Source organism: Vulpes lagopus, chromosome 5 (assembly GCF_018345385.1).
Source record: "Vulpes lagopus strain Blue_001 chromosome 5, ASM1834538v1, whole genome shotgun sequence".
NCBI classification, from domain to species: Eukaryota; Metazoa; Chordata; class Mammalia; order Carnivora; family Canidae; genus Vulpes; species Vulpes lagopus.
The window spans coordinates 61,667,458-61,684,701 of record NC_054828.1 but is presented as its reverse complement, the minus strand read 5'-3'; the positions used below and the strand labels follow the sequence as shown (position 1 = coordinate 61,684,701).

Genomic DNA, 17,244 nt, shown 5'->3' with positions numbered 1-17,244 from the left:
GATGAGGGTCCTGGTACTCTTACCCCCTTCCTCTACCTCTCCTCCTGGCCTTCTGTACATTAAAAAAAAAATTTTTTTTTGCCTTCTGTACATTTTGTTAGCTACATAAATTTTCTTTTTGTTTCAAAATGAGATGTTACTACTGTTTACCTTCTCCTCTGAAACCACAGCCACATCTCTGTATATAGGTGGTCTCTAAAAGCTCATATTGTTAATTCCGTACGTATTGTTTACTTATTATTTACTTTCAGGTCAAAAAAGTGAGCTATTGCTATAGTTCCTTCTCCTTGGGTCCAGTGATCTCTGTTCCACTGGAAAGCATATACATTTTTCTAGCATCATGGCAAATGGATTGTTTTTTTCTTCCTCTTCTTCTTTTATGGATTGAAATCAGGGCGCTGTATTTCTGAGGTCTGCATCTGGGCACTGACTTGTTTGGTCGGTAAGAGAAGCGGCACTGAATGTGGTGAGTGCTCAGGGAGCTCAGTCACTTCAGGAAATGAGATCTTTCTATTCCGTCATTTTATTGTGACCAGAAACTACACGGTCAGTTTTGCAGTTGAGTGAAGACTTCAATCTTGAAGGGTTGGGACTGGTTTGTCATCCAAGATGCTATGGGTCTCTCTTAGCCTTTAATATCTTAATGTGAGAGGAGAGCCTTGTTTTCTGACTAATGTAAGAATCTCCTTGGGGTATTTAGGAATAGAAGGGAAGATTAACAAGAGATTCAGGGCTTTTCAAGGTGGTCTCATTGTCTTTGGCACTGGACTTCTCATTCTTCCAGATCCTGTTATTTTCCCAAACAAGGACAGCAATCTGAAGCACAAAAGTCCCTGCCCTTGAGGAATTTTTCATGTGGTACCAGAGATTAACAGAGATTTCATTTCAAATTTTGGCTCCCATCATTTACTGGCCTTATGACCTCAAGCACATTGTTCTCTGGATCCAAGATTCTGCTGGAACACATAATCTGCAAATCCCAATGGGTTAAAACACTGAAGGTTTATTTCTTGCTTGCATTGCACGTTCACTATCAGATGAGGGACACTGCCCCGAGTCTTCTTGCTTCAGGATCATGGCTAATACAGCAGCCACCATCTAATTATAGAACATTGCTGGTCACTGTTGGAGAGGGCAAGTTCTGGACAGTCTCACAGCAACAATTAAGTGCTGTGGCTTCAAAGTGGCACACATTATCATTTATGTTCACAACTAATGACATGGTCTCACTCAATCACAGGGGGGCCAGGAAGTGCACTCCTAACTTGCCTGAAAAAGAGAGAGCCAGAAATATTGGACAAATAGCACTAATCTACAACATATAGGAATGCCCACCTCAGGGTCGATAAGATTAAATGATATATACCCACATACAAAATCATCTGGTGCAGGTGCTCAAAAATGATTCTCATTAGTAGTAATATCAAATAAGATATATGCGTGCACAGTATTTGAATAATATGTTAAAGTGCGGCTAAAGATTCTTTCTTGCAAGCTATCTAAGGCTGTATCATGATGTATGTGAAAGGGCCTGTAAATTAGAACAGTGTGCAAATGCAAGTTGATGTTATGCAATAGGTGTAGAAGATGCAGCATTAGAGCAGGATTCGGTGTTAGAGCTAGATCTTGACGTGGTTGAGGTTGTAAGAGTAGGTAAGATCAACAAGAAAGAGATTAAATCATGAGAAATACAGAGGGCACTGAGGGGTAGCTCTGGCGCATTATCTGTTTGAAAATCAGAAGCAAATGCAATGCAAGATAGAGAATTCAGGGATCCCTGGGTGGCTCAGCAGTTTAGTGCCTGCCTTCAGCCCAGGGCGTGATCCTGGGGTCCTGGGATCGGGTCCCATGTCAGGCTTCTGCATGGAGCCTGCTTCTCCCTCCCTCTGCCTGTCTCTGCCTTTCTCTCTCTCTCTCTCTGTGTGTGTGTCTCTCATGAATAAATAAATAAATAAAATCTTAAAAAGATAGAGAAGTAATTTCCAGAAAAGGAGGAAGAAAACGATACTGTATAGTGTCATAGAAAAATCGAATGAATGTTTTCAATAAGGAAAGTCAACTATGTAAAATGTCATGAGGAAACATTGACATTCACATTCTATAAATTCCATGGGGGGTATTAATAAATAATCAAGAATATTACTTAAGGAAGGAAGTTGTGATAAACTCCATGTTTACATCTGAGCAAAACTTGCCAAATGAAACCTAACTATTCAGTGAGAAAGTTTGAATTTGAACTCAAGTACTAGAAAAGCAAAACAAAACAGTACTGTGTAAACACAGCAAAATGAAACAGTTGTACTGAAAAATTCTGAAGGCATTTTTTTTTTTAGTAATCAAAAATGATTTATGTGGGTTTTGCTTACTTCTTGTCGGCACTTTTTAAATATTAAGAAAGACTTATTAGATGAAACACATATATAATGTAGAAGCTATGAGCTGTGAAATCAATGTACATTTTAGAAGAAAAAGATTTGTGTTTTATATTGGTGATAGAAGTCATAAAATATTACTGTGAGATTGAATAAATCCTTGTATTTGACTAGATGCTTTTCAAAACAGGAGTCCCTGCAAAAAAAAGCATTTAGTAAAGTTACAGTTAATAGCAGAAGAAGATGTCCATAATTCTATTTTAATTATACCATTGGTATACCCTAATGGACACAGTGTAACCTTTGCATTGTCAATATTAGGTACAATTCTTTATGTCCTTTTCTTACTTTTTATGTGAACTGAATAATAAGGAAAATGCAGATGCCACAGTATGAAGACGAGGGATTTTAGCCTAATATTTTCTCCAACTAGCTGTCTGACCTTTGACAAATCTCTTTATCTCTGTTTTGCTGTTTATAAAATAAGAGGTTTAGATCAGTTCATTTTTTTCGCCCACTTTTTTTTCCACTGGGATACACACGATGGGTGATATTTCATGAGCAACATACTCACAGTCATACGGCAGATTGTGATTATAGACTTGAGGAACAGATGGTCTAGGCTGCACATTCCTGGTGCGAGTTCTGACTCCACTCTTCTCTCTCCCACTCAAGAATTTATGTCAGAAAACAAAATGAGGGTGACATTGTTAAAGAGATAACTCTAAAGACATCCTAGTTGTTTTCTTTAAAACCTTATTCTCAAAATTTGGCATCTGAAGTTAATTTTTAACAAATTACTTGTGAAACACCTCATAACTAATATTTTACCTGTGGTGGGTGGTGACTTCATGTTCAAAAATTGATGTATTAGGTGTTCTCCAAGTTTTTTCTTTTCTAGTTCTGAATCTATTTAATGTCACAATTCTGTTATTCTCAGGCATTTCCAAAAGGTCTAATTCTTTGGTTACTCTACTTGCAGGCTTTTATTGGTAGAAACTACATGAATTAATGGTACCATGTACGTGATGTGGGTTCAATAAATGTTGAGTGAATTTATCAACAAGTTAATTCTCCTTTTCTAGATATGACACTAATTCAGAATTTGTTTTCTGGTCCCTTAGCAGGGCATATAATTTTGTGAATTTTAAATATTGATGCTGAGAAAATTGGGTTGTAATGCTCTGATTGTTACTTTCAGAAATCTGTCTTGAATATCCTCTTCACTGTGATAAAATAGTTTAAAAGTTTGCATTTGTCCGCAGACTAAATGAAATAGGAGATGTATTAATTACTTCGAGAAGTAGTGAGAAGCCTAAAGAGACAACTGATACTGTTTTCTAACCATTTGTTGTTTCTTAAACATTATGGGATAAATTATACATGTATTTCTCTTTCATTGTTCATTTGTTCCACAAATATTTATTGAATATTTACTGTGCTGGCTATGTGCCAAGCAATGTGCCAGAGTAGCAGTTTTTAAAGTGTGGGCTGAAGACCATTAGAGTCTCTGAGACCCTTTCAAGGGAATCACAATGTAAAAACTATTTTTATGCTAAGACATTATTTTCTTTTTTCATTGTGTTGATATTTGCACTGATGTTGGAAATGCAAAAGTGGGTAACACTACTGGTATCTTAGCATGAATCAAGGTGGTGGCAACAAACTTTATTCATAGTCATTCTATTTTTTTTGTAACATACACATGGTGGGGAGCCATTTTCACATAAGAATGGCCTTGATAAAGTAAGTAATAGCATTTATAATTTTATTAAATCTTGACCTTGAATACATATCTTTGTAACATTCTGTGTGAAGTAATGGCAAATACACTTTTATAAAAGGCTTTTATATACCAAAGAACAGTGGTTGTCTCTAGGCAAAGCACTTATGCAATTATTTGAAACACCAGTTTACTTGACAGATTGACTAAGAGACAAACTTGTGGCTATTGAGACTTGGATATTTTTGGCATGCATTTTCTTAATGAATGAAGTGATCCTGTCACTTTAAGGAAAACAACTGTCAGTATTTGTTGGCAATGGTAAATTCAAGCTTTTAGGTAAAAAATAAAATTTTGGAAAACTCGTGTCTACCTCTCTCAGCTTGCTTGACAGCTTCTCAGCATCTAAAGACTTTTCTGATGAAATCAGTGGCGATATTAATGAATTTTGATAATGAAATATTGATAATGAAATATGTCAGCTTATGAAAGATCTACATATAATCCAATGAACCAATGTTTTTTAAATAAACATTGTGTGATGTTACAAAATTATGCAAAATTAGAAGACCCATTCAAAATGCAAGACCATTGAGTTTTAATGTAATTGTATGAAATTACATTTGTTTATTGGTAAAAGTTTCAGACTATCATTTGTTGAACTTTAGTGTAATATTAAAGAAGAATATCTAAAATTTTCTGGAAAAGTTATTAAAATATTCCTCCCTTTTCTAAGAACTTAACGAGTGAGGCAAGATTTTATTTGTATATATAGTACAACCAAAACAACATAGCACAACAGATTGAATGCAGAAGTAGACATGAGAATCCAGTTGTTTTTTTGTTAAGCCAGATATAAAAGAGATTTGCAAACAATAAAAACTCATGTTTTGGATAATACAATTATGTTTTCACTAAAGATATCATTTAAAATGTGTATCTTTTATTGTTGTTATTTTTAATGGAATAAGCAAAATTTTTAAATTACTGTTTTATTTTTCAATATAGTAAATATTGATAGGTATAACCATATAAACAAAAGGCATCTTGAGTCCTTGATGGTTTTTAGGAGTGTAAGGAGATCCTGAGATCAAAAGTTAAAAAATGAAAAAAAAAAAAAAAAAAAAAGTTAAAAAATGGCTAACCCCAGAGATATTTTTTAAAAAAGTTCTTTATGCAGCTCTTCTTTGGTTCCCAACACCCTCATATCCCTGCCAATTCCTCCCCCAAAGTTGGAAGCAATATTTCTTTCCCTGTAACTCCATGTATTTTATTTCTACCTCTATTAAGGCATATTTCTAGCATATGTGTTATTTCCATCTAGGCTAGTATATTTTTTGATAGCCCAGATTATATCTTACATCTTTGCATATTCATCAGCTCTTAATACATTGTTTTCCATAGGAACTTACATAGATGAACTGAGTAACTTTTATAAGTTCCTTATCTTGAAAGTGTTATCTCTAAGTGGTTTGGAAGACTGATTTAGAATTCTGAATAACCAGAGTCCTGGCTGTTTTTTATAACTAATATAAACAGATCTTTGCTTAACAAAAGGGATGTCCAATTCTAGCTAATGCCCTGTTGGTTGCAAGAAGTAAAAGACCAATTGAACAATTTATTCAACAAACATTAGTTGAACATAAACTGTACTAGGCACTGTGCTGGTAAGAACAATATTTTTATAGAACTTTATAGTGGACGTTTAGATTAGCAGTTCCCAAATGCTGGCCCATGATGAAGCTTCTTTTCATAATGACATGAAAAAGGCAACAATAATGGAAAAATTTCCCCACAAAACTAAACATATTCTATTCAGAAGATTGTTTTCCTCATTCTTGGTGTTAACAGGCTTTGTTTTCTGATACTATGGTGAGATTAGGGTTTGGGGCTTTTTGTTTTTATTTTATCCTTATTCGACAAAATTCAAATTTGTCAGTTTTCTGTTGACCCCAGCGGTTTTGGGGGAATATTTTACTCGCCTGTGGAAAACCACTGATGTAGGCATTCCTTTGGCATTTATTGGAAAGAGATTTGACCTTTAGGTTTGACACTTTAAATCCACTAGGACAATCAGCTCATTTATTCTGGAGCTAATTACCAACTTTGTGAGTTCTCTGGATTCCCTGTTTATATCATCTCTCTTTGGCAGTTTATTGTTCAACTGCAAGGAAAAAAAATAGAAGGAAATAAAAATAAACTCAAGCCAAAAACCAACAAACTAATTTTAGTCACATTTTTGGATTACAGACTTCTGGGGGAAAAAAGATGGAGAAGAAGTAAACATTTTTGACCAAATAGGACATTTGAATTATCTTTGGATCTCAAGTCAGATTGCATTTTCAACTTCCCACCTTCTATAGGAACTGCTAACTCCTGTGAAAGAACCAACTGGTTTTAATTCCAATTATCACCTTTAAGCACCACCATTAGCCGTTGAGATGGCAGAGGTGGCAAGGTGGGAAATGATGATCCATGGGATCGTTGTCATTCCTCCATTCAGCACATCAGTGGCTGTTGGGTGCCAGGTACTGGGATACAAAGATGAGAAAGATACTGTCCCTGTGCTTAGGAATTTTATGCTCTAGAAGAGGGAGACAGAGACGTAAGCCATCAGTGCCCTGGAGATTGTTGGGAATGTGATCGCATGCGTGGTCCCTCAGTGGGGAGCGGAATGGGAGAGGTTGGGAGTGGTGACAGGGGGAGTAAGGATATGGACTGAAGAAAGACGTGGAGGTTTTTCTGTGGTCACAACCATTTGAGAGGCACCCAATGAGACAAGCAGATATTTATTACAAAGCCTCTTGGATTCTTTATATGGGATAGCTCTTGAATAGCATGTCTATAGTATTTGACTACAGACTTGTTTGAGAAGGTATCTCCTGTTTCTCAGGACATGGTTTGGGAAACCCTGAAATATGCACGGGGGAATCATCAAGAAGTTTTTTTTAAAAGGATTTTATTTATTCATGAGAGACACAGAAAGAGAGGCAGAGACACAGGCAGAGGGAGAAGCAGGCTCCCTGTATGGAGCCCGATGTGGGACTCCATCCCGGGACTCCAGGATCATGCCCTGAGCTGAAGGCAGACGCTCAACCACTGAGCCACCCAGGTGCCCCTCATCAAGAAGTTTTAATCAGGAAATTATAGACAATTATGTAATCTAATTATATTCTTAATATATAGTGTGTACTGCTCATTAGCTGTTGGTCAGTCATTGTTTTTAAACCACCAGATTATTTTCAAAATGATGTGCTGCATACCCTGGGAAACTAGAGAGATTCATCGGATGTGTGTCTGGCATAAAAACATAACAATGTTGATTATTTATAAATGTTATTCCCCTAGGCAATTATTTGGGTCAAAGGTAATACAAAAGTGAGGAAGCTGAGGATAAACATGGAGAATTAGAGATTTTCTGAGTGGTCCTCACTCAGTGCTAATTTCTACAGAGTGTTTAATGCTAATTCTTTCCTCATAGATTATCACCCCTCAGATGCATGTGCTTCTTTTGCCTCTTTTTGGGCTAGGATTGTTTCTGGCTAGGGTCCTCACCCAGGCGGCTCAGGGAGTGTAAAAGGAAGAAAGCTGCCAAATTGAAACTTGAGGTTTTTTTTTTTTTTTTTTTCAGGCCATAGTGGGGGTGTATAGCTGTTGGGTTTTTTGTCCTCAAAAGTACTACATTAGCAACATATTGAAGCTTTGGTATATTCAAGTGGTGTCAATTCCAGGCATCTTTAAGGATATATCCTAAAGTGTATCCAAGGAGTTTAGAGGAAAATTTTGAAAGTGAAAGAGAAAAGGAAGTTGCATCTGGTGGAACAGAAAGAGCAAATCTAGAAATCTGGGAATGTTCTTCCTTAACTCCTTACTTGTTTCATTCAGTGTCAAGGGAGAGAATCTTCAAATAATCTTCTTGAATCAATTGAATCCTTATTAAATGTTTATTATCAGTCACATTCTCTAGTAGAGAAACATAGAGCCAGTATTTTGAGTGGACAGCTTCCGACTCTTCATTGCCATTGTGTTGTGGTCAAGAGCACTGGGTCCTGGAACTAGATGGCCTGTGTCAAAATCTGTTAAATCCTTCAGTCCAGTTACTTAAGGGTCCTGGTCCTCATTGGCTGTAGGATTTTAGTCAAATTACATAACCTCCCTATGCTTCAGTGTCTACGTCTAAAAATGGAAAGTAATAGTATGTATCTCATAAGGCCGTGAGGATTAAAGGAGCTAATAAATTGAAGTGCTTAGAATAGTGCCTGGCACACGCCAAAAGTTTCATCAACGGTTATCCGTAGGATATCTTTCTCCTACCATTTTCACTAGGTTAATATTTACTGTGGAAATACATCAAAGAGTAGTAAGTTTTGTGGCCTAAAATAGAGTCTGTCTTCAGAGACTGGCCTACTACCTCTAACTAGGATTGGGTGTAAATGGATGATTAGAAATCTCTAATTCGTATAATCCAAAAATATAGCAAATGTTTGTACATGTAAATAATAGTAATAGCTAACATTTGCCGAGCATATAGCATGTGCCAGGAGTTGTTCCAAGGGCTTTTTTACCAAGTCATTTACTGTAGAGTTAAGGGAACTGAGGCCCTGAGGGCGTCAGCCGGTCCCCCAAGGTAACACAGCTGCTAGGGCAGGGCCAGGGTCCCACCCAGGCCATCCGACCCCCGACTCACACACATCCACTGTGAAGCCCACCTTCTCGTGCAAATGTGTTCTGTATTTTAGATCTCTTTGTCAAATGCTTCGTTTCATTTGCTGCAAACGTAAGTGGAAAAACATTAAAAATTAATTTCGTTAAACCATTGCAGCATAAAGACATTTCTTTCTCTGTTCTAGAGAAGGGTTGCTCGCGCCTCCCATATGAGAGCCATATCAATAACTACGATTGTCTTGTTCCACTGACGTGTATGAGGTTGTGAGTCGGATTTCACTGAAGCATCCAGACGCACATGTGCATCTCTTAGAACTGCTTCTCACTTCACATTTTAGCGACGTATCTCCAGAGGGGTGTGTGAGTGAGGTCACCTTACATGCATTTTGCAAAATTAGCTTCTTTTTTTGCTATCATTAGGGTTAAAGCATCAAAAAAAAAAAAAAATTAGGGTAATAGCAAAGCTTAGCCTATGAACTGTGTGCCCTGTAGGATTTTGACACGGACAGTGTTGGGATGAATCCTGCTTTTTGCGGCCTTGAGTGCAAAGGGCGAGCTGCCCTGCCAGCGAGCCATCCTTTGGGCGGCCATGCATCCTTGGTGCCCACTGCCAGCTCGGTCTGGGTTCGCTTTGAAAGGAGACCGGGCAAAAGTAAGGTGCCACTAGATGGAGCCCTGGCCATTTGGGTAGGAATCGGTGCAGGCGCCTGGATGCTAAATCACGCAGGCATATCACGCTGGCGGGGCCCCTGGTATTTGAGGCTCTCAGCTTTTAATTGCAGAATGCATCTTTGTTCTTTGCCTGACCTGTGGAGTGACATCACTCCCTTTCTTCCTGTGCGCCGGCTTTGACACAAGCCAGATGGCCCAGGCCATCGGGAGGCGCGCAGGCCGCCTGGTACAGCCGCTGATGAAACAGGACAGGAGGACGTTTTATGGTCAGCGGGGGGGAGCGCGAGGAGGCTGCAGCTTGGCTAAGTGATTGCATTTATCGTGCGCACTCCATTCCTCTCGGAGAAGGTCACAAGGAAAAGAAAATACATTTTTATTTATAGCGTTGTGAGGTATAGACCTTTGATCTTTTATTAGCCAGTAGTCTGCTCCAAAGGAATGCTCTTTCCCCGGCTCTGCAGTCACTCGTGAAAATGACATGTTTATTTATGTTGAGTGGTTCTCGGGGGCTGTGCACCGTGACACTCACCTTCCCTCTTCCTCCCTTTTGTCTCCAGTCGGTAACACAAAAATGTTTTAGTTTCGTCGTGAGTTTAGTTTGGAGAAGTCAGAGTTCAGGTATGTTAATACAAGCAGCTCTCCGTCAGATACACTCCAGAGTGATGTGGGAAAATCTATTCCTGTTTATTATGTGTTTGTTCTTCAAAGATGTCAGAAGAGACCAGGAACAGACTTTTATTCCAGGGGTTGGGGGCGGGGGAGGGCCAGGAAATGAATAAGGCATTCCTTCTACATCCATTTTTGGACATTTAGTGGTTAAGGTCACTTATAATGCCAATTTAAAATAGATTATTACAAGTCAGCATGAGTATTTTCCATCGTCATTCAAAGTTAAGCTTTAGCGATTGAAAGATCGTACAGAACTTTAAGAAAATCCTAACAGCTCTTCTCCAAGGTATTTTATTTTATTATTTTATTTATTTATTTTATTTATTTTATTTTATTTTATTTATTTATTTTATTTTATTTTATTTATTTTAGTTTATTTTTACTTTTTCCCCAAAGTTTAACACTTAACACAATTTTGAGATTCTAACACATAGTGTCATTTCCCAAACCTTCCATTTTTACTCTTCTTAAGGCGAGGCTGTAAGTATTATTCGCACAGTTGACCTTGGAATTATAAATGGTAAAATGGAACGAAAGTTCCCATTTGCTGTGCTTTGCTCACACTTTGCACTTTCTAAAGTGAAGTCTCCTAGTTGTTTGTAGATTATTTGGTTCCCCAGGAAAAAAAGAAAAAAAAAGGACCAGAAAAAAGAAACTCTAACAAAAGGAATCTCTTAATCTTACAATATTTTACAGTCTTCTCCAGGGAGAGAGATTTACAAATAATTGCTGGAAGGAGGCAGCAGGGTGTAAGGAAAGGATGTGGCTTTGCAGGGAGATACAGCAGAGGTTTCTAATCCTTTTTTCCACTGGTTATTTGCTTTTGTGCCCTTGGACCTTTGAGCCTCGATTTCCTCACATATTATTGGGGGATAAAAACCTACCCCCTAGGTTTATTGTAAGAATTAAATGATACAATGTGTATATTGGGTCCCAGACAGTTCCTGTCACGTGGTACGAGCTCCCTCTGTAAATGCTAATTCTTTTCAAATGTTTTAAACTTGGTCTCTTTTCTGACCTCTTGCAAAATGTGTTCACAGATTACACGTTTATATCGTGTGTATTTTATTCATGAGACATAAATAAGTCTAGGTTGAAAGGAAGCTCACCACCTGGAGAATAGGCATTTGAACTTGATCACCATTGTGTGTATGTGTTCAGTTCCTGAGAAAACCGTAACCATCAATTGTGCGATGAATGTGTTTAACATTTGTGATGTTTTAATTTGTTTTTGTTTTCTTTTTTCTCCTACTCAGCTCTTGCCCCTGTTCATTGCCTTTCGTTCTGTTGGTGAAGATATCACAGTGATGTCTGCATTCAACCTGCTGCATTTGGTGACAAAGAGCCAGCCAGTAGCCCTGCGAGCCTGTGGGCTTCCCTCAGGTTGCTGCTTCTTGTCCTGTACCTAGTGAGGGCACTGGTCTGGGTGGGTGTTTCTGCTGCAGGAAATGATACACCAGAATGCTGTGCTAAATTCCGTTTTCTTTCACTTGGGCCCTAATTTGAAGACGGAAATTGGTTATAAACCACCACTCTACTTTGACTAACATTCACTTCCACAAGCCTTACAACCCTTGGAAACATTGTCCAGTTTCCTTGTTTGGCCTGTAATTGTCACTAATATTTCATGATATCTTCTTGTTCTTTAATGCACACTACACATCTGAAAATCATAATGTTCACAAGAGGCTGGCAGTCTTCATAAGAAACTGCCCCAAATCACACAAATAGGATATTCCATCTTGTTCAAGGATAATGAAAATGCCTTTCATTCCACATGTGGCAATGACTTTGGGAAAGGAAAAATGAAAACGAACAACTTTAGTTACTTATTTATTATAGTTAAGAGGAAATGATGTTCTACTTAACGATGAAATAAACAGAACAAATATAGCATGCATCAGCTGGTTCTTGATTTAGAACCACTACACTTTCTAAAAATGTGATTTTAAGCATGTACTCAAGTGAGGAACGAGAGTCCAAATTTCATTATGTGCCTAGGGTGTAAATTTAATATTTTAGATTTTATTATGAAAATCACAACGGTCAGATATTTTCTGTGAACATTATTTTCAGTATCATTTATATTTTCTATTAGTGTACATATCTCTATTACTATATTGTATAGAGAATTGAATTCCATCTTGTTAAACATTCGTTGAATATTAACTGTGTGTGCCAGGCATTGTGTGAAGCAGTGAGGAGGATGCAATGATAAACAAGACCAAGGCGATTTCTTCACTAGCACAAGGTGGAAATGGCGCTGTGTGAAGACCATTGAAGTGTATGGTGATAGAGCTAAATAAAGAAAAAGTGTTTATACCTAGGATGTTAGGGGGATTCAGAGAAGAGGATGGTCCTAGCTCTTTGGTTAGGGGAAAATTTTCTTTTTTTTTTAAATAGAAGGGCCATTGGAGAGGACAACCTTTTTATTTATTTTTTTCTTTTTTTCTTTTTTTTAAAAATTTTTATTTATTTATGAGAGTCACACACACACACACAGAAAGGCAGAGACACAGGCAGAGGGAGAAGCAGGCTCCATGCACCGGGAGCCCGACGTGGGATTCGATCCCGGGTCTCCAGGATCGCGCCCTGGGCCAAAGGCAGGCGCCAAACCACTGCGCCACCCAGGGATCCCTCTTTTTTTCTTTTTAAAAGATTTTATTTATTTATTCATGAGAGACACAGAGAGAGGCAGAGACATAGGCAGAGGGAGAAGCAGGCTCCATGCAGGGAGCTAGATGTGGGACTTGATCCTGGGACTCCAGGATCATGCTCTGGGCCAAAGGCAGGCACCAAACCGCTGAGCCACCCAGGCGCCCCAGGGGAAAAATTTTTGTAAAGGAGGGGAGGTCTCTGAAGTTTAAAGGAGGGCTTCATAAGGAGGATTTAGTTTTTAAGCCAAATTTCAATCAGTTATCCAAAGAGTGGGAAGGACAACTCTAGGATATGGAGTAGCATGGGCAAAGCACGAAGGCCTGCAAGAGCAAGGTATGTTCAGTGAGATGCAGGTTATTTAATCTGGCTAGATCGGGTGGGTAAGGGCAAGTGCTAGAGGGAAGGAGGGAAGGAGGGAAGGTAGCCAAATCACGAAATGCCTTCTATGACGTTTTAAGGAATTTAAGACTCTGGGAAGGGAGGAAAGGGAGATAACATGACTTGATTTGCATTTTATAAGGAATATTGATTAAGTATAGTGGAGGAAGGTCAGTGCTGGTTCCAGAAGGCTGGGATGGCAACTTGATTTGAAGGGTGGCTAAAGCCTTTGTCTTGAAGCTGTATTTAAATAGTAAACATATGTTGTTGTTTTATAACATGGATTTTATGTTTATTCGTGATGACTTGAGAGGCTAATGAAGCTCGATGCATGAGGGCCCCAATGATTCTCAGTTGTTTTGCCTCTCTGAGCCACCCATGCCCTTGCAGTGACCCCACAGACAACACTGGAGGAGTTTGAGGCTGGAGGGACTCTTGAGATGCTGAGAACCTTAGCAGAGGTCATTACAGGAGGTTTGGAAAGAAGGGGGATGGGGGCTCCTGGATGGCTCAGTCCGTTAAGCACCTACCTCTTGATTTCAGATCAGGTCACGAACTCAGGGTCTTGAGATGGAGCCCTGTGTTGGGCTCTGTGCTGGATGTGGAGATTGTTTGGGATTCTTTCTTCCTCTCTGCCTGTGCCCCTCCCTTGCTCGCCCTCTCTCTCAAAACAAAACAAAACAAAAACACAGAAAAAAAACAAAAGAATCCCCCAGGCCCCAAAAAACCAGACCAAAAAAGAAAGAAGGGAGATAGACTTGAGAGATTATCAGTTTGTGGAACTGACAAGGTTTACCTGCTGAATTGTGCATGAGCTTGAGGGAGAGCATCCATCAATGTAGGCCCTGTGCCATGCGGAGCCTCTTCCCAACTATATACCATCTATGACAGTGGGAGTATGAAAGTTATTTAGTTTATACATAGCCATGTTTTCCACTGACAAAAGCCCAAAGTGCGAGAGCACCAGTAGTGTTCTGTAACATGAGTTTTCTATATGCAGAGGAGGCTAAGTATTAATGGAATCACCTTATTAATAAATAAATTAATTAATGGTGTATTCCTCAAGATATTAGAATCATGGAATTGATGGATTTCATAATGAAATTGTTTAATTGAGGTATAAGTGTCTTTAAACTTTGGTATCAAAATGGCTCAAAGATAAATTCAACGAAGCTGGCGATGCCCAAGCCATTGCCGTGCAGTGCTTAAACACACAGGTTCTGGAGGTTGACTGAATTTGAAGTCTGGCTTTGTTCCTTACCTAGCTGTGTACCTTGGCGTCCTTGTTTGTAAGATGGGAGTAATAACAGTACTCATCCGAAAAGTGGCTGTGGGGATGAGATAGATTAGGATCTGAAAAGTGAACAGAACAATGGCTGGGATTTAGTAACCACCATATAGAATTGTTCACTGAGTTCACTATAGATACCTGTAGCTCTCTGTCATCTATCTATCTTTGTATTTTCCTAGTATAATAGACTTTTAAGAACATTTAAATATGTCCCATCCTTCATTTAACTATTTTCCCTTTAATAGAAACTACAAATGCACTTTCTGTTTGAGAAGTAACCATCTCAATCTGTTGTTTTTAGCTCTTTTACTTAAACATCCTGCTGAACCAGAACGCAAGGCCTATAAATATACAACATGTTTCTTTTATTCTTACTGTCCAGTACTGATGGAAGCCCAAAGTGTCTGTCTTTCTGGCTTGCAAATCCATTTTAATTTCTTTTTTTTCTTTTTTTTTTTCCATTTTAATTTCATAGAGGAATTGGCTAGACATAGCACTCCATAATGCCTTAGTCATTCAAGCACCACTTACTTTTAAAGTTCTATGAAAGTCAGTCTTCCAACATTTACATATTTTATGAGTTGGATATTAGTAAAATTGTTACCATCCAATTCTCTAACAGAATTTTATACAGGAATACAGGAAATAATAAATAAAAATTAAAAAAATAAATAAATAAATAAATAAAAATTAAAAAAAAAAAAAGGAATACAGGAAATACAGGAATGTTGAAGAATTAGTAACGAGACAAACTATATTTTGAAAAATAAAAGTGAAGTTGAAATGGGAATGCTAGTCTCTATTACTTCGTATAAGTAGGAAGGGAAGAGGTCAAAATTGGAGATATAGGAAATTAAGGTGAAAGTCTGGAGTCTTGCTTTAATTTACTGTTCCCTGGTCAAAACCCATTACAACAAAAATCTCTGTAAATCAAAAAGATTTCTGCTCCCTTGGCCAGGACTCTACTAATTTCAGGTATTATTCAATACAAAATAATTCCAGAACTAAAAACTAATTGGAACAGGCTCTTAAAATTGATTATAACTGGATTGACCTGTATGAAGGCCATATCCCAAAAGAGTGACCTATCATTTTTCAGCCTTGACTTCCTTTACTTCTTATTTTTTTAATAAAGCATAATTTTAATTTAGAGCTTATTAAGTGCATCTGAGTTATGGTTCACTCATGTTTGTAATTAAAGGTAATTTCTTTCTGTCTCAAAATTTTTTCTTAATTTCCTATAACAGTTTCATTTTGTATTAAAAGAGCACTGGGAGAGGAGTCAGAAAACCCTAACCACAGCCCTGTCGTTAACTTGTGTGACCGTGAACATGACCATAAACCTCTTTGGATCTCAGTCTCTTTATCTTTAAAGCAAAGAATTCAAATTAGATCATATATTCAGTTCTGGGATCCTGTGATTTTATTAACTGTTATTTGTTTTTTACTTTTGGCTTTGGCTTAATCAAATCTGGAAACTCAGTACTTAATTAATGGCTGGGAATTTATAGAAAAATCTGCTAGGTTGTGGTGGGAGGACAGAAATCTTTTCCACATTTGAACATTAGAATTTCTTACCACTAAATCAAGACGGAAGCATTATCTGAGGAGGGATTAGGAAGCACAATTTTATACATAGTCTCAGTGCTTGATAAAAATTAAGTCTAATTGTAGCTTAGGGTAGATAGCATGGTAGCTTTCAGCCAAGTGAGAGTATTTGTCTAAATAGTACTAATTACAGTGATAAATTATACTTTTCTCTAACATCACACACATACTATGCAGTTGTTACTTGACTTCATTGGTGGATTTAACAGTCATCCTGAATTGAAGAGCCACATGGCTGTTATGTAGTTTGTAAAGATATCATAATATCCTAACATAGAAAATAGAAGTCTTAAAGAGAGATATTTTTCAAGTGGTGTTTGCGAGTCATTGGCTATCATCTATATTACTAGAACTCTCTAGAGCTTAGCACAATGCCTGGCACTTAATAAACATTTGTTAAACGAATGAATAAACATTTGGAAAGTTTACATGTAGGTGAAGTGGTAGCTATGACAGAGAGTACAAATTTATTTGAGAGTCTTTTGCATGGGAAGATGAAAAGTAAAGTTCATCGTTTGGTTGCCTTTTGAATACATTATGAAAAAACAATTTCTCATCTCTTTTCTCGCTTTGTTGCATTTAATACAATACAGTTGATATCATCAGTATAAAACACATTGTGGCCCAACCAAAAGCAAAAAAGTAGTAACATGGATTCATTGTATAATACCCAGACTTGCTTTTACTTTTCCTCTCAAACCGTTTGAGTTTTGGTGGTAGATAAACTATTTGAGGAAGGGAATAAGTACACATTATGCTTATTATGAGAATTAAGAATTCCGGATCTCTTGATCACTTTTCTCTGGAGCAAATTAATGTTGTTTGTTATGCTTTAAATTTTCCATTTGTAAAGAGTAACTACAACAGACATGCACCAAAGCAACATCCATAAGTAACAATAACTGCTATCCAAGTTTGAACTGGCAGTAGTTCATTAATGGCATCTGATGTTATATTTATGTACCTTTTTTAAAGAAAGAAAAAGAATTGAAGTCCCCAGTGTGCTGTTCATCTACTGCATAGATTGGCTTTCTATACCAGTTTTATTTTTTAACCTTTTAAGGTTATGAAAAGATGAACAATCTCCATGATTCTTTGATTAAAGTTATGCCTCTCCTCCCCCAGAAAGTACATCTGGGCACCTACACACAATTTTTCACATAATTTCATTTTGGGGTTAGATGTTCTGAGAAACCCTTAAGGGAGGG

At 37.7% G+C, this 17,244-nt stretch overlaps 1 protein-coding gene across 1 annotated transcript in view; it reads left to right on the top strand.

Annotated features, from left to right (window-relative positions):
* Positions 1-17,244, top strand: part of MSRB3 (methionine sulfoxide reductase B3) — a 178,278-nt gene that overhangs the window by 18,561 nt on the left and 142,473 nt on the right. Inside the window, exon 2 of the mRNA XM_041757528.1 lies at positions 11,358-11,484. Within this exon, the coding sequence (XP_041613462.1) occupies positions 11,409-11,484 (76 nt within the window). The 5' untranslated portion in view covers positions 11,358-11,408. The remainder of the gene's footprint in view (positions 1-11,357; positions 11,485-17,244) is intronic.